The 21312-nt window shown below is 41.1% G+C and overlaps 1 protein-coding gene and 1 long non-coding RNA gene across 4 annotated transcripts in view; one reads left to right on the top strand and one right to left on the bottom strand.

Annotated features, from left to right (window-relative positions):
* The window catches only part of LOC130161182 (RNA-binding Raly-like protein), an 89380-nt gene that overhangs the window by 17323 nt on the left and 50745 nt on the right, over positions 1–21312 (top strand). For all 3 annotated transcript variants that reach the window (XM_056364249.1, XM_056364250.1, XM_056364248.1), the window contains exon 2: positions 18267–18540. In XM_056364249.1, coding sequence (XP_056220224.1) covers positions 18285–18540 — 256 coding nt within the window. In that variant the 5' untranslated portion in view covers positions 18267–18284. The remainder of the gene's footprint in view (positions 1–18266; positions 18541–21312) is intronic.
* Positions 1–21312, bottom strand: part of LOC130161183 (uncharacterized) — a 116739-nt gene that overhangs the window by 92578 nt on the left and 2849 nt on the right. The gene's annotated exons all lie outside the window — the stretch shown is intronic.

Below are 21312 nucleotides of genomic sequence, written 5' to 3'. Positions count from 1 at the left end.
GGGGTGTAGCACGGTGATGACTCTTTAGAGCCTAGCTTTCCATATGTTAGATGCATAATCACAAGTGAATGTTCGCAGTGACCTCGCCAGTTAGTTTGTACACAAATCACGTCTTCGTTACGTCATTTAACTTCCCACGAAATTAAGAAAGAAAACAGAATTACTTGCAGTTGTATCTCTCCACTAACCACTCAAAGTACAGCTCACATGTATGTTTTGTCACAGTGACCTTGACCTTTGACCTTTGAGCACCAAAATCTAATTAGTTCCTCCTTAAGTCCAAGTGAACGTTTGTGCCAAAGGTGAAGATCTCGCTTGTATTATGCTCAAGTGTTGTGAATGAAATGAATAATAAGCATACTTATATGCTCACTAGTGTCACAGTTACGAGTCGTCCTGTTCATAATAATACACAGGACAACATGTTCACATGGGGTATAGAGTAACCCGTTTCTTCATCTTCCTGTATTGATTGTATTGATTCTCAAGACACGCTCAGTCATGACCGCCGTGTCTGCACAGTCTGAGTTTTTTCAGTACTCAAAGATGAACACTTTGGATTTGCTTGAGGAAACAGCAGCTCTTCCAACTCTCAGAATCCAGTTTGAGATCCAGACCTTCCCTCACGAAACAAAATTATCAGCAAAAGCTAAAAAACCAAAAACTAAATAAATAAATAAAAGAGAGGCTCATAGAACAAGAGTTGAAAGCGCACAGTTAACTCCCTGGGCCACGAACAAGGTCAGCAGAGAAAACAGATTCAAAACACTTCTGAATATCACACAAAACTGAAATCACACCTCCCTAATTCCCGTCCCTAATCGGCTTTTCTTTTGAAAAATATAAGCAAAGCAAGGGGAGTTTGGTAGTTTGTAATCCAACAACCGAGACAATAAAGGCTGGATAATTTAAGACGCTGTCAGTGTAGTATGTTTCTATAACCATTGCACTGGAGGCGAGAGTGAAATCTATCAGACTCAGACTCAGAGGAGTCATTTAAAGGCTGAGAAACATGAAGACGGTAAAAAAAATAAAAAGAGAAAACATTTTAATGCTAAAGAGGCCATATACTGTATGTCAACCTGGAGGCTGAATGGCTGCTGCGACAATAATCTCCTGCTTACAGCTCTGTTACAACTCCCAACAACTGCCATAAAATCAATACCCTGGCATTTTTCCAACTCGCCTCCGAGCGACCGTGAACGCCACCTGGAAATGTGACATCATATGGGAAAAGGTGACAAAAGTGAGCAGGTGTCCTCCAGCACGTCGTCCTCATCCAGCTGGGCGTCACGGGTCACGGCCATAAACACAGAGGAGGCCTGTCCTGCGTTGATGAATTACGGGTTCAATGACTAGTTTGTTGAACCTTTTCGTACGCACTTTATCATCCCCCCAGGAAAAGCAATCAAACGCACGGAAAATTTGGATTTACAACATGCAACCCTAAATCAATACATCCGTGTTTCTACTTGTGTGGAGAAATATATTGTATGTCCTGTGCATGTTGTGCTCATTTACTGTTGTATTTATTTGTTTGTGAGCTACAGTGACGTGGTTTTAACCCGCCTGTGAAGCCGAAGGCACATTTTCCACAACCGTGGACAATAAGCCCTTAATAATAAATATTTAAACAGGTGTGTTATATATATATATTATATATATATAAAAATTCACCCCGTACTTTTGGAGGCAGCCTCAAGTGGCCATTTGAAGAACTGCAGTTTTCAGTGTTGGCTTAATTTTCCAGCCTCGGAGGTTGATGCTGGAGTTAGACTCACTGAAACCTTTTTTCACAGGCTCATGGTTTAACATCAGACACAGACAAGACGCTGAAGAAAATGCTGAAGTTTGCAATTGAGCCTTTCGGTTGTTTTTTTTAACCCGGTTACTGGGAGATGAAATATTCCACAACTGTGCTTGTGTTTTTAGCTAGCAGCTAAGGGATGGCACAGCGCCATGAATTGAGTACAAAATGATTGTGAGCTATTATTATTTATGATTGCATTAAGCCAGTGTCATCACTGCTAAATGATGTGTGTGCGGCAGAGGAGCTGATGCATCCTCTGCATCCACGTTTTCCTTAGTGTGAGACCGAAGTGGCCGAACTGAAGAAAAACTACTGCTGTGTTAACCGTCTGTTATTTCATTCACATGGTTCTGAAAGTGACATTCAGCTTGAGTCACAGTATCTTTCATCATATCCTCTTTCATCTCCTGTCTATTACACCCAAATATACTTTCATCAATAAGCTCCCGGGTGAGTCATTAGTAGGAGGAGAAAGTCATTACATGTCTTCTGCATACTGAATAATGGGGGCCGGTGCTTTGTCATTAAAATGTTCATAACCAAGATGCACCAAGACTCCAGATTCGATTCTCAGTGAAAACACTTGAGTCATTTCTGTGTTACATTAAGTCGTTAACAAAAAAACAAACACATTGAAATTGAAATTGACTGAAATGCTGCAGATTTTTATGCCCCCCCCCCAAAAAAAATTGCTGCTTATCTCTGATTTTATTTTATCTTATTTTATTCTTTGGATGACTGTTCGTATCTTGAAGGCTGTGATCCGAACTGACAGCAATGTCAAGAAGACACATGTTAACAACACTTGTTTTTGTCCCTTTTTTCCCTCACTTGTTTTGGACACAGCGCCTCTGAGTTTTTACCCAGCACCAGTCATGCTCTCTTCCATTTCTGTTGTTGACAAAAAAAAAAGAGAAATAAATAAATAAACAAAAAAAGAAATACTGGCAGTATCTGAGGTAAGCTGGAATCAGATTTACTTCTAGTCACTGCTGACAAAGTCACATTGGTTGTGACTGTGTTTCCATGTGACATACACACGAGGAATTTGACAAAGTGCGGCTCCACATTTCTTTTCTTTTTTTTCTTACCCTTCATTAGAAGGCATCATATTGTTGTCACACGAAAAGGAAAGGAAAAAAAAATCTCTCTCTCTCTCTCTCTTGCGGCAGTTTGTGCATGCTGTCACTGTCTTTTGAAATAATCACCATGCTGTTGTCATGAGTGATAGACTTGAAAATGTATGTCATGTAGCCAAGGACTTCTGATGACTAACTTGGAAGAGAGAGGCGACTAGCCGAGCCAGTGAGCCGTGAACAATGTGCTGTGTTTTTAAAAACTATGGCGAGCATAAATAACCTAAACACCGTCGGGTACATGTGCCTGTGGCGAATTTGTAGACAAACCTTTTAGCTGATAAGAAACTATTATAAAGCCGGCAGTGTTCGTGTGTAGGCCCGTTACTTTTTGTATCAAGGGATCTTTCTAAATCACAAACTCACGGGAAATGACCATGTGACCCGACGTAACAGGAGTAAATATTCTGTTTGTAAAGCTGAAAGCTGCTGTTGTTCCACCGTCTGGTGGATGTGCAATAAACAACTTGATGACAAAGTCGCCATAGCAACTTGGAAAGATGATGACTTAAATCTAAATGCCACTCTTGACAAGGTGTTTTGCAAACGGAGCACTGCTCCAAACACAGGGGCCTTTAACTCCGGTACATGCAACCAAACACTGGATCATGAATACTTTGTGACAGCGTACATATTGTTCATTTATGATACAGTTCATGATTAAATTGCTTTGTGGATGTGAATATATTTCTATTAGGGGTGTAACAGTGCTTCAACCATAACCATAACGTTTCCTCTTTGCTGGGTGTCATACCCTCTCTCTCTCACTGGATATCAAATAAAAAATAACACATGAAGCTATCTTTACTATATTATTTATTTCTTATTTATTTGATAACCTCCTGAAGCACTTCAAGTCTTGTTAGTAGACTGCAGCAATATCTATCTTGTGTTGAAGGAACAAGTCATCCAGTTTGAAATCAAGGCCACTGGGTTACAAGTTTACAAGTTAACAGCTACACCTGAAATTCCCTGTGCCGAAAACATAACAAACCGTTGAATTCAAACCCAACATGTGACTTGTGTGTACCTGATCTTTGTACAATGTGGATTTAGTGATAAGGTGAAGAAATTCTGACACAAAAAAACAGGCAACAACGTCCTCGTCAGTGACCTACAGTACTTTTCACTGGACGCCACACTACGCGTGCTAAGCTAAGGCCACATGTGTTGATTACACACGACTTGTGCAGCGTAGGAAGCAAGACCAAATGACTGCAGTACCAGATGGAGCTGTCGGTGTATAATGCAGAGGCTTGTGGACGGGTGCAGTGCAGTAGGTATCAGTAATGATTTAACTGAGAAGAAGGAGCAGAGGTGATGGAGGGAAAAACATCAAGCCTGTCTGTGCTGTACTTCCGAGCTCCTCGGAGAGATGTGAGGCAGTAAACACTAAGCCGCCTGCAGCTCTGTCACACATATTATTGGGTTAGCTATGAAGGGAACCCAGGCTTAATCCTCTTCAACTCTGTGAGGCAAAGCAGGGAATCAGCACACACTTGTTATCATATGACATTGTTTATAGTTTTTTATTTTTTATTTTTTATTTATTTTTTTTAAAAGTGAATCCACAACGTTGCAACCGCGCGGACAACGCCATGTGAAATTTGATTTGTAGGTGATGTATTTTGCGGTGATTACAGGATTGTAAAAGAGACGGAATCCACGAGGGAAGCTTATTATTATTGTGTAATACTTGTTATTACTCCACCAGCACGACAAATTAACAGGATTCACTCTTCCATGAAAAAGCTGTTTATCTATGTGTTTTAAACTCCCTGGGGTTGGTGTGGCGAGGCAACAAAAAAAAAAAAAAAAAACGCCCCGTCTGTCATCCGTTTCCCCCACAATTCTTTGATCATTTTGTGACCTCTCTCCACTCCTCCGCCGCCCTCCTCCACGGCGGCAGTTTATTCACATGACGATTCATCCGGCGCTCTATCAGCATTAATAATGCAATCTGACAGATATTGTATAAGGCTGAGTACGAGGTGTCACTCACAGCAACAAACAAGTGAGGAAATGGATGATGTGATAAGGGCTGAGAGGGAGATAGAGACAGAGGGATGAGGATCAAAGGTTTAGCAGTTCACTTCACCTTAAGTTATTTTAGTATTTGACAGATATAGAGCCCCTAATCCTCGTGGATAAGATTTCATGTGTCAACGTTTTTTCAACTATTTATTTATTTATTTCATTATTTACAGATATTTTCAGGGGAAGAGTCATTTCAAGTCATTTTTTTTTTGGGGGGGGGGGGTGAGAAATAGTTGTCAAACCGAGAGATGACAGTTGTCTTTCAGCTTGGAGAAGCAGCACCCGATGGTGTTTTACCATTTTAAAGCCCCCCCCACCCCTGAAAGTGACGTTTCCCCTCATAAGATCCTACGCCGCTTTGAGTTCATCCCAGTTCATATTGCTCTTAAGAGGACGTGAGCATTCATCCACAGCTAGTGTGTCATTATGTGTGTCTGCATTTTGCACGGCGCTCTGAGGCATACATGTCATACAGTGTGGCTCCAAAAGGAAATGAAAGGTTTCAGTCAAAGTTATTCTTTCTAAAACAGATGATTCTTTGCTTAGATATAAATACATTCTCAGATATAATATTTATACTTTTTTTTTAGTAACTTCTGAGCCTTATTTTTGTGACAGCAATCATTCTAAGAGAGTGGGTGTCTTTTTTTTTTTCTCCATGACTGAGGTCTTATTTAAAAATAAATAAATAAAAAATCTTTCAAATGCATATGATAATTCTGCTTCCTGAACCGTGCAACTGAGAATTTCTTCTTTTTTTTTTCCCGTGTCTATTTTTACACATTGTTTGTTTTTGTCTCGCGCAAAAGTGAAGTTTCTCCGGCTTGTGTGGTGTTATGCATAAAGCCATATGGTGTGTGTGTGTGTGTGTGTGTGTGTGTGTGTGTGTGTGTGTGTGTTTCATTACTCTAAGAGGAGAAGAAGTGTCGAGGGCAGCAGACAGACTCCATGAGCCTCCGCCGCCACACGAAAGAAAAACACGCGCTGTCAAACTGTCAAAACTTGTACTTCAAGGATTGTGATCGGTCCGCCGTGTGAGGTTCTCCGTCGCTTTTATGTCTGCGGTGTTTGTGCGCAAGCGTGAGTGTGTGAGTGTGTGTGTGTGTGAGTGAGTGAGTGACTACGAATTCATCCACCTGCGAGTGCCTAGACACGTGTTCCTCTGTTGTTTGTGCATCCACCTTTGAGCGTTTACGCATGTTTGTGCGTGCACACTCAACACTGCCTGCTTCTCTCTGACAAACCTCACACTCTGATCTGTTTCACTGAAGTCTGCAAACTCGTATACTGCACCTCACTAGGCCTGATGAATGGAAATATGCCAGGACGAGAAGAAGAAGAAGAAGAAGAAGAAGAAGAAGAAGAAAAGTGCTACACTTCATGAAGCATGCTGAGGGCTTCATTGCCCAGGGAGGCCCTTGAGGGTTCCCTTTGTGTTTCAACCGGTTTTAAAAAATCTGCAACAGTGCTTTGCAATTACTGGTTGGAGTAAGAGAGCTGTGGTTTGTCTTGTTTAGAATAGGTAGAATTAGCAGCAATTACTACCTGCTGCAATTGTTTGTGGTAAGAGACAAAAAGAAAGCGATGAGAGGAGTATCAGCTCCTTCATCAGGCTCATCGCATTGTCTCTTCTCTTCTTCTCAACGCTGAATTATTTAGACAGCAAGTGAACTCTTCTGCAGCGTATGGCTGTCAGCAAATATTGAGACTGTCTTAATTGTACTTTACTGTTACGCTACGAACGCTGTGCAATCAAAGAGAAATGAAATGAGGTGGGCGTGATGAAGCGTCTATTTACAGACGGAGAGAGGGTGACACCACATGTAGCCGGCCTATTAAATTAAGCTTTTCAACATTCAGTTTCCCCGCTGTAAAACATGCCATTTGGTTTTCCCCGTCTCCTTCTGCATGACACTAACATGTTAGGTGTTTGAATTCATAACACGTGTTGGTGAGAACATTACAGTATGAGACGTGTCATGCTCTCAGTCGCCATGTTGCTCCTTTGAATTCTGGTAACTGTGCTCTTCACTACATGAGGCTACTTTTACATGCACATTTCAAATTGAGGGAAATCAATTGAATTGAACACCAAGAGAGCTCCGCTTTTGTCTTCAATCCATTCGTGCTAATATATGTATATGCACACACACACACAATATATATATATATATATATATATATATATATATATATATATATAACTTCAGATCTATGAAACTGGAGAAAATGTATGAATTTTTCGTGAGTTATGGAAATTTTCCCATAAATATACAAAGACGTACACCTTGTGCTGTGTTTGAACTTCTGAACTTATTATCAATGTGTATTCTGTATGTTTCAGCACAGCGGTTGGCACTTATCATCTCACGTCTGCCTGCGTTGGGGAGGGCTGAACGGAGGGGAGGATGATAAATATAGTGAGAGCTGTATAAACCTTTCAGGTCAATGCTTATGTCTTGGTTTCTGTCTATATTTTGCTCTATTATAGAGCAGTTTCACAAGAGGTCACTGAGCGGTAACCCCATACATTTTCTCTCTCTCTCTATATATATATATATATATATATATATATATATATATATATGCATATATTTTTTGATATTATCTACGGCCAGTATTTTTTCAGCAATGTATTTGCATTCAGTTTCTGTACAGTGGCTTTAACTGTGACTAATGAAGTCCACTGTTTCTGCATGGGTTTCCAAATGTTTACCCAAATACAGGACATCCCTGTCCTGTACGTCAAGCACGAGACAAAAGATGTTTCATAAGCACATTTCACAAATGTGTAGAATTTTCTGTTGGATCCAGGTTTTCCCACACAGTCATGAAAAGATAATCTACCTTTCTTTAAGTGGAGGGAAAAAAAAAACACTTGTTGAGTCACTGGTGTTACAAAAATCAACTAAACTGGACATTAAAAATAAAACAGTGTCACTGTGAAGTGCATCCTGGACTGCTAATTTACCGAGAGCTTTGACGTACTTATCTGGGTCTTCCAACACCACTGCCGTCGCTGCTGTTTTTGTCTTTGGATTTCTGCCACAGCTTCATCGTGAAAAGTTTTCCTTTTTAGAGCTGGGTAACATTTTTGTCAAGGAAACTCTTCCCGCAAATGGAGCAGAACGATTTAGGGCTAATGAACAGATATCAGATGAGTTAAGAGGGTTTGTTGAATCCAGTTTGAAACGTCCGTACGAACAAACCTCAAGGGGAAAAAATACAGAAAGAGTAGTTTAAGGATAAGAATACAACAATTTTCTTGCATGAGGCCAATTGTTTTATTACTGCGTCAGATGTTCTTTAGCAAAATGCCAACAGGTTGTTCTGTTTCACTGTAAACAGATCCAGAACTTGAGTTCTTCTTTTTCATTTGGCCGCAAAACAATGTTGTTCTTCCCTTAAGGGTCACGATTCCTTATTTCAAACAGAAGTCTCGGACTCGCGTTATTAAAACACACTTGCTCTTACTACCGAGTATCTCAAGGAATATAACACAAAGTATCGGCCGGTAACTCACCAATGACAAACGATTCAGGCAATTTGGAGGATTTCATTGACTGCACCGCTCCACTGCAGGGATAAAAGTCCTAATAACAAGTTAGGAGTTATTTCAGTCTCTTCTGGCCAAAGGATACATTCAATGTCAATTAGTAGGGGGATAATGACTGGACAGGTGCAGCAAGAGAAACTGTACAAAGTTCATAAGCAAAGTACATAACAGTATTTTTCCCAAGGCCATTTTTCCCCAGATAGTTTCTTGAGCTTGTGGTGCACAAAGGCAGCAACGAGGTAAGATAGATCTACTGTAATCTCCACAATGACTGGGATAAACCTCCAGGATCACCAATAATTTTCCAATTTACCTTAATGTCTGGCTTCAACCTCTAATGGCGTATCCATTTGACTGATTGGTTCTCTGGCAGTTGTAATTACTAAATGTCTTCAGCCAGGGGCTTTGTATTTCACACAGGCGAGGGACAGACTTTGTCTCAATTAGCTTTTGGTTTTATCTCCTCTCCCTTTCTCTGCACCTCACACCTCAGTGACGCTGACAAGGATGTTTGTACCTGCTATACACACAGCGGCACTATCAGTTCAATCCTTGGCATGACTTTGAAGATTAGTCACCGAACCATGAAGAAGCTTTTGAAGTGTTGGGGATTCTTTGAAGTTTGCGCTGTGAGTTTTTTTCTTCTTCTTCTTTTTTTTTTTTTTTTTACCTTGTCAATGCGTTAGACAAAGTTTGTGCTACCTTTGAACATTTAGCGTGGCAATAAGAGGAGGGAGCAGTCGCAGGCATGAACATTACATGATGGAGATTTGTATCATCAAAGTCCATCTGACGGGTGTTTCAAACTGATGCACTCGGCGTACATATCCTACAGGTCCCTTCACACAGACCTGTCAATGCTGTTTTCAGTCATTAGGATCTCTTTCGTTGGGAGTATGCCTCTGGAAAAAGAACTAGGCCGATACTTTCCTGTTTGTTTATTTCTAAGTCGCTCTATCTGACCAACAAGTGGTTTACGCCGCTCCAATTGTGGTTCTGAGATGTTTTATTCCTGTCATGTGGGAGGCCATGAATGACTAGAATAAACTTCCCATCCATTTTACACTTGGCAGGCGAAATGATTATGAATAAAAATGAAACTGACGTTGGAAAACAGCGAAGCAGGAGAACCTGCCCAGTGAAGCCTGATGGTCCACATAAAGTGGAGCCATGGCCAAATTCTCTCAGCCAACTCTGCATGTGTTCGCTGAGTTTCCCTGGCTGCTTCACCTCGATACGAGATTAATGAATTTCTGCTGACTTGATTGATCGTGTTGCTTGCGGGGGCGAACGTATGGTCAAGGAGCGGGGCTTTGCTACGTCTGCGCGTCCTAGTCACCGCGCCAGTGCTATAACCGCCATCGGGAGATATATGCACACACACCCGGGGAGGGTGACGGACAAGCGTCTACTCGTAAAACAGTTTCGGCGCCAGGCTGGTGCTACAGGCAAGGGCAACTGCTGCCGGACGAGGCCTGTGCTGACACACAGGTCATTTCAAGGCTGCAGATGGCCGACCAGCCTCTCTGTGCAGCACCACCAGAGAAGAGGCGATGCCAAACATATCCTCGCTATAACCTCTTGGAATTTGGCTCAAAAACGCACATTCATATGCACGGCCCGCGATAAAGGCAAAGTGCATTAAATAGGAAAAAATGAGCTTATATTTTGATGAAACTGTACAGATAATACTCCTGATTTTCTGCATTGTAATTCCATAAACAAAACCTGTGAATTTTAAGGTCATTTAAATTCAACTGAGCTGCTGCCAAGCCTTTGAAGCCAAAAAATTGCCTGTCATCCTTTTACAATACAGGCTATTGAGCACAGTGTGGCTCACAGGGGTGTCCATAAATAATAAATATTCCTCTGCAAACTGTTAATTGTAGGGAGCTGAGGACAAGATTAAATGAAACATTCACTACTCTGACTTAAAAAATACTGCTGTTTGGCTACATGGCTGTTTTTATTACAGTCAAACACATTTTAAAGTGTACACCAATGCTTCTAATGAAGAGCCGAGACTTTGTTTTACCTCTCCTGCAGAGTAGATGTTAACAAATGCTAATTTGCCCCCATTAAAAATTTGTCCCAGCTGCAGCTGCAACTTGGCGCACTAATGATGACACATTCAGATTTAATGAGGAGAGCAGAACGGTCAACGGCCGGATTCATTAGACCCAACATATCACAGCATACCTTTACAATATTTTGGCATTTTTAAATATTTTGGTTTCATTTATGTCATTTTATTTTATATTTTATTAGTTTCTCCTTTTGGATTTAAATGTAGCTTCCTTATTTCTGTTGGTTATAATATAATTACACAAGAGAGGGTTTAAACAGTGAGCAGTTTGAGAAGGAGTTTGGGTATGAAATCCTCTTAATATGTTTTCGTTTAATGTGGTTATAATCTGCATTTTTACGATTGCAACAGATTGCATCACGACGCGTATGTGAAAAGGGTCACCCATAGTGATGAACCTTATGAAAATCATCACCAAAAGCTGCAGCTGCTGAGCTTTAAAGCGTCTTCCATGTGATTGTTTTGGTTTTACGCCCCTCTGAGACTTTGCTGTTATTGATTCTCTTTCTAAAAACCCAGTGTATAGCCCACCACCTGCCCAGCAGCAAACAGCAGAGTGTCGACTCTGCAACATATCAACTTCCCAAAACAACTGCATCTTAAAAGGAGCTATTTGTAAGTTTTGATATTGCTACATGGCCAACGTCGGCATCAAACTTCATTCCTTTACTCACTAAGAGCCGTCTCCAGCTGTGGACAGCAGTTTTCATGCACTGAAGTTAGCATGCTAACTAGCTAGCCCCGGCCTGTGTCAAGCGACAATCACCTACACTCGCTTCTGGCAAGAAACCAACATTTGGCAGCAGAGAAATCTTGTAAATAGCCCCTTTTAAAGCTATAGCCTACAGTATTCACTGTACTAGGGTGATTCAGATGAACATAACATTGTATCAGACTTAGGGAGCAGTCAGCACTACAGATAATATCTTCACATCAGAGATAAAGTAAATGCAATGGGTATGAACGTTGCAGCGGGAGAGTGAATGCATTTAGCATGCCAACGTTTAAGTGCAGAGATACAAGGTGGAAAGTTTACAGGTTATTCCCAGGAGAGTGTGGTTAAGCACACTGTGCACTAGAACTTTTTTTTTTTTCCATTTTGTGAGCCTCACTCCACCACATCTCTGGGAAAATCACTTGCATTTCAAACATCTGTTAAGTACATAACCCATGATGCATTGCTGTGGTAACCATCAGTACACAAAGCAGTTAAGACCTGACCTTGACTCTGTTTTCATTGTTGTTCTGCTGCTTGTGCTGGAGTGAAGGATTTCAAAATGCTTGCATCACTGCATAAAGTGTCTTTATGTTGATTTTATCCTAAGAGGAGATTTGTCTGATGTGCTCATAAACACTCTGATTGCATTTGATTGTCTGCCTTCCCATTTTGAGAAGATGGGGATATCCCACTGTACGGTGCGGAGAAAGCTTTTAAACATCCCGTGGAGCCATGTTACATAGTGGAGAGGAAGCTTTTCAAAACAATCATGCAGAGTGGGTTTTATATCATAAAACACCCCAGTGCTATCCTTACCAATCAAATTGGATTAAGAGCAGGCAGAGATTGATCTATTCTGCGCTCGACAGCTCACTGTGTTTGACCAGATTAGTTTCAACTCTGTGCAGCTGTATACTACCACAGAAAGAAATGAAAATCTTGTCATTGCAGGTGAAGTGTTCCCCCCTGTCCATCACAAACAGCCGACTCCCTCTGGACAATAACAGATTCCACTCGTATATCATCCTGTGTCTGCCATGCCCCGGCACACAGGAGTTTCTCCCACCGCATATTACCCATCCCCCACCCCACCACCCCCTCCCACCCCGCTGCAGGTGAAGGAGGACCAACTGAGAAATGGCTCCATTTGCATCTTAGCTAATTGTATCATTGCTCCAGGCTTCCTAATAGTCAATGAATTTTCTGAGAACAGAGTTCGGAAAGAAATAAGAAACTGTTGGAGCTGCAAAGCGAAAGCCACTGTTTGTAGTGAAATGAGGTTTTCTGCAGGTAAGAGGAAAAGGCCCTGCTGAGAAAGGCTGTGGTATTGAAGTGAGATAAGATGTATGAGGTACACAGGCTATAGTCTTTCTTCCAAGACCATAAATATAATAACCACCTAAGTTAAAAAAAAGAAGAAAAAAAAAAGAAGCGTTCTCGAGAATATAAAAAACACTGAACATTTATTCAGTATACCTTTATGTTTTTTAAATGTGCGCTGAAGTTGCTGAAAGAATAAAGTGTCACGAGGAGTCAAGACAGATTAAGGAGACCCTCAGTTCTCATTCGCTTTAAAGAACGCTCAGTTAACACTGTCTAGCACCAGTAAATGCGAGCTGGGGGGAAAAGTGAGTGAATAAAGCTCGGGGTTTTCTTGTGAGTATGAAGACTTCAAACTGGGGCTGCGCAAGTAATTGAAATGTATAATCGAAATCGCAATATGGCCAAGTGCCATATCCAAACCGCAGGAGCTGCAATTTTTTGATAAAGGTAAAATGTGTCACAACATTGTGTGTACATTGTTAGCATCATAAGCGTTGTGGTGATACAGAGACGGCCCCCGGACTACAATTCATATTCTCCAGACACAAGTGAACAGGCTTGTTTTGTACAAGCCCCAACAAAAAAAAAAAAAACACATCATCATCATCATCTTTTGTTTTTAATTTTCAGGGAAAAATGCAAAAAAATGATCATTCAAACTGGAACTGCACATCATTCAGCATTCGTTCACATCATTCATTCACGGACCAATGGTAGAAGCGCAAAAATCAACGGTAAAACAAACAAAAACAGTCGTGCTGACACAACAATACAGCCCAGATGTGTGTTCTCTCTCTCTCCCCACCTGCTGGTTTCTTCCTAAATATACTCACACTGAAAACACGCACATGTTGATATCAGATCCAGTATTCTTCTAAAACGAGCACGGAAGATGATTATCAAAGACGATGCAAACATTAAAGCTCCCTGGTTGAGGGTAGTAGACAAAGGAACACACCCCTTGACGCCTCCTCGCACCATTATAAATAGAAAGGCACTGGCCTCAAGATATTGTGCTGAATAATCCCCCTGAGTTGTAGTCATAAATAGTAGTGCTGTGTAAATGTCCCGTTCACTGTAATCCATTTATGCTTTTTTACAGTGCTTCATGAACCCTTGGCTGGCAAAATTAGAGTTGTTCCTTTTCTTTTTACAGAGCGTCTGTGCTGCGGCTGCCGAGTTGAATTTCAGCTTCAACACCATGCGCCTTGACTCCTTTGAAACCAAAGGGCAGCAACTGATTGAAAACGTGGGGAAAATTAGTTTTTTTTTTGTCTGTCTGTCTTGAAGACTAAACTTATTTTTCAAGAGGCAGGTTGAGAGGTAGAATGTACCATATGGCATATCATTGCCTTAAAGCCATTCTGCTGCGTTCTGATATTAAATTAAATCCATGCAACTGTTCCTTTACCTCAAAATCAGACACAATTGTCACTGTGGGGCAGAAAAGCTTAGGCCTGTGAGAAAAGTGCACACATTTATGGCTGGGTACACCACAGAAAATGCTCTGCAGCCTACAATACAAATAGAGGCATTGATTTACAAATAGAGGGAATTTTTCTCCCTCAGTCGTTGCTGTTGCTTTCAGAGGCAGAGAGACACATTTTAAGACAAGATATAAATGGAAAGAATCCATGACGCAGTTATTCCACCTCTGCGGTGCATGGCAGCAACACCAGTGGAGAAAAGGTGTATGGGGCTACCTGTCTGTGTTCTGTTTCAGTGAGCAGCCTCTCCAGCCTTTTCCTCAGCCCCGTCAAGCTGCCTTGGCAACAATCAGAGCAGAGTGGCTGAGGCATGGCAAAGAGCAATGTACAGTGGTGGAGTGGTAGGAAATTACAAAAGGAATCAATTCAATGAGTTCCCTCCCTCCATGAAAAAATGTCTATAAATCAGGCAGGTGGCCAGACCCAAACAACAACCATTTAAGAGCCTGTCTACAAAGGCACAATGCATTACAGAGCAAGGCAAGGGAGAGCTCAGTAATATGGCTACTTCTGCTCTACAGTAAATCCCTTATTTCTTTCCACTCTACAACGATCCCCGACACAGCATTGCTGTCAGCAACATGACCTTGGTGCTTTTTCTGCTGACCTTATCCATATTTCTTTTTTTTTATTATTGGTATGAGATTGGGATGCTCTTCTGTACTGTATTAAAAGGCAGTAATGCCAGAACGAAGACTTAACTGTCTTCTGCCCTATACTGACAATAAAAAGCAGTACTGTAGAAGCTGTAATCGTTTTTAAAGAGCCGGTTTTGAACACCAGATCATCATTTTCCCTCTAAAAAGCAGTTTGCAGCCTGTGTTTCTGTGATGAAGCTCCTCTTTGTGCTTTTTTTTTTTTTTGATAACAAATGTCAAGTCCTTGGAACAATTATTTTGCCAATTACACTACCGTTCGCCTATCACTTCCTCTGTTGTTTTCCCATGTTTCTCATCGTGGCGCTACCACTTCGTGGGATGTGAAGCTTAATGGAGGTTGTAAATAAACTAAAAGGCAAGGTCAGCAGGAAAACCACTGATGGAATAAATTAGCGTCCCGCTCTAAAGAAAACAACAGAGAAGACAACATGAAATATAACAGTAGAGAGCGGTAAAAGGGGTCCGTGACCGTTCACCCCACCGCTGATTTATCTGACAAGAGAGGCAATCTAACCCTTCTCCACTGATTTGTCATGTTCCCTGTGACCTGTCCACAGACATAAGTACGGCATGGGTGTCACATTGTGGGTTTAAACTACCATCAGGTGGTCATTGTGGGGCTCATTTGAGTTCGCACATGTATGTGTGTGTGTGTGTGTGTGTGTGTGCCTACGCCACATTAATTTTCAGTGTCTGGTGCTGATAAATGTCAAGGTCACTTCAGAGATGGCGAGCAGCAGTTTATTCCCACACACACACACACACACACACACACACACACACACACACCCACATGCCGAGACAACACACACACACACTGGTGCAGCACTGTAAACAGCGAGCCCATAAGAGTCATGAATCATCACGCACCTGTAGTGGGTGTTGAATAATTACAGGAAAGTGAATAGCATTAGACTCTGTGGGTGATGTAATGCTAAAAACATGTGCTGCCAAGTGAAATAATGTGCGTTCATCCATGAATGAGCAGCTGAATGTGTAGCATGATCGCAGTCTCAGGTGTAATGGTTGCCCCGACAGAGAATCTCTGCCCTGTAAATCAAATGGCTGCTCTCGCAATTCTGGATGACCGCTCAGTTTCCTCCTTCATCCGCTGCAGGAAACTAGAACGAGCGACCTTACAGTGAAACGTAGCCATCACTCAGTTTCCGCTTTACAATGCTCTTGCTGTGATTTCGACATAATCTCATGCCACGCTATAATTAGCTGAACGAACCCGTTGCAGTATAGCACTTCACGGGAAAACTGCATCATGTAATTGTGAAGATACTGAGGCCACACAGTGTCAGTAGCCTCTTGCAGTGGAAAATTAAGTTGGATAAAGTATAAAAAAATAAAAAAGAGACTATTTTCCAGTGAGAAAATATGTGTGTGCATGTGTGTGTGTGCATAATATTCCAGCAACATCAGTGTTACCTTGGTTACTAATCCTGTTTACTGAGGATTGGATCCATTATTCAGGTTCTTCGTCTTAAAGCTGAATAGTTGTTATCAGCGTGTGTCAGGGACACAGACTCAGAGGAGGCAAATATTGAATATTCAGTCTTTTCTTTACAATATTTCACAGTATTTAATGCACTAAGTGTAATCCCTTTTGGAATATAAACTGTAATGAAAACCTGGATTTCTACAGCTATAAAAAATGAAATCATGTGCTTCCATTAAAAAGAAAATCAATTGGAAAAGCAATGAGACGTATGTGGGATCTATTTATCTGGGCTATGTGTCTATCAATCTACTTCAAGATAACTAATTAAATAAAGACCATGAATAGCTGAGTAGTGCATCCTTTCCTTGGGTAGATATAATTTCATTGACTCTGCAGCCAATCACCTTTCACAAAAAATAACATTCGGATGATGAATAGGACACTTAGAAATAATTTCAGGGGAGACTTACAAAAGCTGAGGCTAATGTGCGCTGATAACTTGACAGCACAAAAAAAGTCTGAATAAAACTGCAACATGAATTACAGCCCACGCATTCTGTGATCCGTGAAACGGCACACAAAGCATTAGGGATGCAACAATATGGGTATTGAGATAGCAGAGCTTTCTCACTGATAGCCACTGTATTCGGCTTCTCAACAAAACAGAGAAAACTGCTGCAGCATTCACACATTGATGCTCCCTCTAATTCTCCGACTCAGCCATGCAGCGGTAGCATTTCAACCATGCAAAAATGTGGCTTAGGTAAGCAGTTGACTGGCCAGTGCAAGAGGGTAAACCTTCATCAACAAAAGCCTTCATCAACAAAAAGTGTGTATTTCCATCAAAGGTGATTGATTTTGATCTTAATAAAAGACATTATGAAATATATAATCATATGAATAAGTAGAGGTAATTATGCAAAAAAAAAAAAAAAGCTGTAAATTGTGAAATGCTTTTTGAATGTATTAACTTATTAATATGAAATGTTATTTTATCACTTTTATTTTCACATTACTATTTGTTTTCAAACCTCCACTTTAAAGTGTCCATTTTTATTTCAGAGTTCAGGCATTTTTACCAGTGACAGTTTTATTTCATGTCACATTTTATTTTGTAATATCAGTTTTCATGTCACCATTTTCTGCCCCCCCCCCCCCACACACACACACACACACACACTTTTTAGGCTATCACAAACCCCCAGTTTATTTTAGTTAGCAAGGTGGCTAACTAGCTGTTAGCTGGAGAACTACAAAGACTATACCTTTCTCTGAGAAACCGCCTTTAAGATCACGACACTGCTGAGGTAACTCTGAATTTAACAGTTAACTCAAGCTCTCAAACCAGCTTAGGGAGTTAGCTAGTGAGGTAAGTAGCATGTGAAGGTAATAAAGGTGAGTTAGTTGTCTGTGTATTGTGTTTAAAGTATTCATTCCATATTACTTTGGCATTGTTGTTGTTCTAGCTAGCAGGAGCTAGCTAACATGCTAAATGTCATACGGTAGCAGATGATACTTACATGCCACCGGCCTCCCTGGCTAACAAGCTAACTAGCTCAGTGAAAGCTCAAAGTGAAGAGCCACTGTGAATGGCAGCAGTTAACTGGTTAATTCAAAGTTAACGTGGCAGACTTGTGATTTTAAAGATGTTCATCAAAAGACATGAAACTCTAAAGAGCTAAAACACAGTCTTTCTCTGTGGTTTCTCTCGCCAACAGGAGCTAGCGAGGTAAGATAGCAGGTGGTTGGTCGTCGCTGGGAGCATATGATATCAAAAGAGAATGATAAAATACCATTTCATGATAATGAGTTTTTATATTCATTAAATTATTTGATTTTGTGGTTCATTCATTTATTTTACTATATGTTTATTTATTTCATAATGTCTTATTTTACTGATTTAATTCACTTTGGGGTTCTATAATGTTTTCTTCAGGAGCAGAATTAGTTGGAGTTGGCCTGTCCAAAACCTCTAAAGTCCTGTCCTCCCCTCTGTCTGTGTCCCAGGAGGGCAACTGGAGGAGAATGACTGGTAAAACCCAGACAAGCAACGTGACCAACAAGAATGACCCGCGCTCCCTCAACTCCAGAGTCTTTATTGGCAACCTCAACACAGCCATTGTCAAGAAGACCGATATAGAGGTCATCTTTGCCAAGTACGGAAAGATAGTGGGTTGTTCTGTACACAAGGGTTACGCCTTCGTACAGTACTTGAACGAGAGGAACGCTCGGGCGGCTGTGGCAGGAGAAAATGCCCGTATCATCGCTGGACAGCCTCTTGGTGAGTCCTCATTTCTCTTTTTTGTGTTACTTGCATTGCAGATGCCGTTAGGAACTAACATGGAGACAGTAAGACACAGTCTATACTCCACTTCCCCAAAAACTTTCCCCTTTAAATACAGAATATTTCGTTAAAGCCTGTTCTTTGCTAGAGGAATGGATTGTCTCTCTCTGGAACACAAAATGCCTCGGGCCCCTCTCAGACTTTTAGTTTAGAACCTCCCTCGGCTCCTAAATGCTGAAGTGTCTGTGTTTGTTGTCACGCTGTTTTGGAGAAAATCCCTGCAGAATCCGTTAACTGATCCACTAGTGAATGTAAGCACAGTTTGATGTTAACATTTATCAGGCAGCAACTTGCAAAAAGTATGTCAAAGTTCTTGTGACACACTACTTAGAACAGAGCAGAGTGTGTTAAGTGGCATGGGATGCTGCTACAATTTGCTGTGCAAGCATTGATTTTCTAGTGTGCATGCACTTTGTAATGGGTTGTTTTTTGTGAATGTTGACTGTAAAATGCTTTTTCTTCACATTTATTTTGCTTATGGCCGGGAGGCAAAATATTCCTGCGATTGGAAGATATGATTCATAAAGTAACTTTCTAGACAATCTGAGGAAATTTAGAGAAGCACAGAGAAAAATTTTGTTTATGCAGGTCTTTGTGTTTGAGTTTACCTCCACTAGCAAACAAAGCCACCTTTTAAGTTAGAATGTAGAATCAGTTTTGTCTGCGGAGGGCATTGTCTTGGGCCTTATCTTGTTAAAACATCTTTACGAGCCCTTGGGATTAATTACAAAGGTTCAGCAGAGCAAGTTCCTAGACACTACTGCTATGAAAACATAATTTTAATATGATCATGACTGGATAATACTGCATACAGGCATGCTTGGTGTTTCAACAAGGGCACCTGGGGTGTGGTGTGTAAAGAGTGCAAATATCACTGGATGTCAGTACGTTACAGAATTAAAAATATCATTATTGAGATGATCAAAGAGAGCAGTGAATGATGGAAGTGCAGTGAGAGACTGGAATGGATTATTATGTAAATGTAGAATATGTGCAGAGTTGATATTTGGCTTCCCAGCTTTGACCTCATCCCTCCCTACAAGGATACATCAAGTTCTGCACAGCAGGGATTAGGGAGTGACAATAGTATCCTCCTCCATATGCGTAACATAGACTCAGAACCTAAAGGCGGGAAACTCGGATGGAGGTTGAGGTGCAGTGGACTACAACATAGGGGCCAAGCTCTACACTGCAGGGATTGGGGAGTGACGATCGTAACTTCCCCCCCTAAGGGATCATACGTAGTTTGCTCAGGAAGTAGCATGGATTATCACGTGAATGTAGAATATATGGAAGGTTGATATTTCATACTTTAGGCTGATACCTTATCACAAGGATAAATCAAGCTCAACACAGCCAGTGATGATAATGACTTTGCCCCGTAAGGGAACATAGACCCTGAGTTTACTGCTGGACACTGGGGTGAAAGTGCAGCAGACTGCAAGATGTTTGGTGTTTCAACCACAAAGCAGAGCTATGTATAGTGGTGGTTGGGGAGTGACAATGAAAACTGATATATACAGATTTTACTGTATGTAAGATACATCAAATTCTTCGCGGCAGGAATTTGGCCTGACGATAATAACTTCCTGCCAATGGGATCGCAGGGATGGAGGTGGAGGGGCAACAGACTGGATCGTATGTAGTGCTTCAATCACATAGCTAAATCCAGGAAGTGAAATGGATTATAATGTAAATGTAGAATATTTACAGAGTTGATATTTGGCATCTAGGCTCTGACCTCATCACTCCCCACTTGGATAAAGTAAACTCAGGACAGGAGGGATTAGGAACTAGGATGATAATGAGGTGTTTCAACCAGGAAATATGGGCCATGAAGTAAAGAGTAAAAAATATCACAGTGTGACAGTGTTACATGCTTAAAGCGAAGTAGGACATGATGGAATTTCAGCCGGTAACATTTGGCATCTGAGCTGTGACCCGGTCAAACTTCACAGGGATACACCAAGTTCAGCATTGGGGAGTGAAAATAATAACTGCCCCACCCTAAGAGAATATAGACTAGACCCAGAGTCTACAGGTGGACACTGGGGTGGAGCTGGAGGTGCAGACTTTAGTTGCCAGAACTAGCCTGCTTCACTCACAGTTCAGCTATTGTTTTGGTATGAATATAGCGTCTCCACTGGCATTTCAGCAGGACACGTATTTATCAACTCAGTTCCTCCGGCTTGAGAATGATCTTTCTAACCGCTCGTGCACTCTGCCACACCAGTACACAGTTTCCTCGGGGCAGTTCTTGGAGTTAGGGGTCAGGAGTGGAAGAGAAAAAGTTTTATTCAAGATAATTAACACAAGTGAGGCAAACAATTCCAGTTCAAGGGCATAACAAGTAAAAATGATATTCTCTAGACATTTAACTCCTATGTTATTCAACATTAGCTGTGACTAAAAATATCTTGTGTGTAATAAAAACTGAACACTTGAAGACAGAAAATACAGAGCTGCTTTAAAGGTTGTTGTGTCTCCTCTGACTCAACAGGACAAGTTATCGATGCGCTTTTTTGGGGATTTGGGATGCTTTGGGATTGTCCCATGTCATCTAATATCTGGCAATTAATATTTGATATGCTTTCCCAAAACTAGTGATAAAACATGAAAAAAACATCAGACACCCCCCCCCCCACTCCCTTGCTTTACTGTGTGGTGACATCAAATCTAATTTTAAATCACAATAAACAAAGGCCTTTG

The sequence above is a fragment of the Seriola aureovittata genome, chromosome 20 (genome assembly GCF_021018895.1).
Source record: "Seriola aureovittata isolate HTS-2021-v1 ecotype China chromosome 20, ASM2101889v1, whole genome shotgun sequence".
NCBI lineage: Eukaryota > Metazoa > Chordata > Actinopteri > Carangiformes > Carangidae > Seriola > Seriola aureovittata.
Note: the sequence above shows the minus strand (reverse complement) of the source record. Positions and strands in the feature narration are given on the sequence as shown.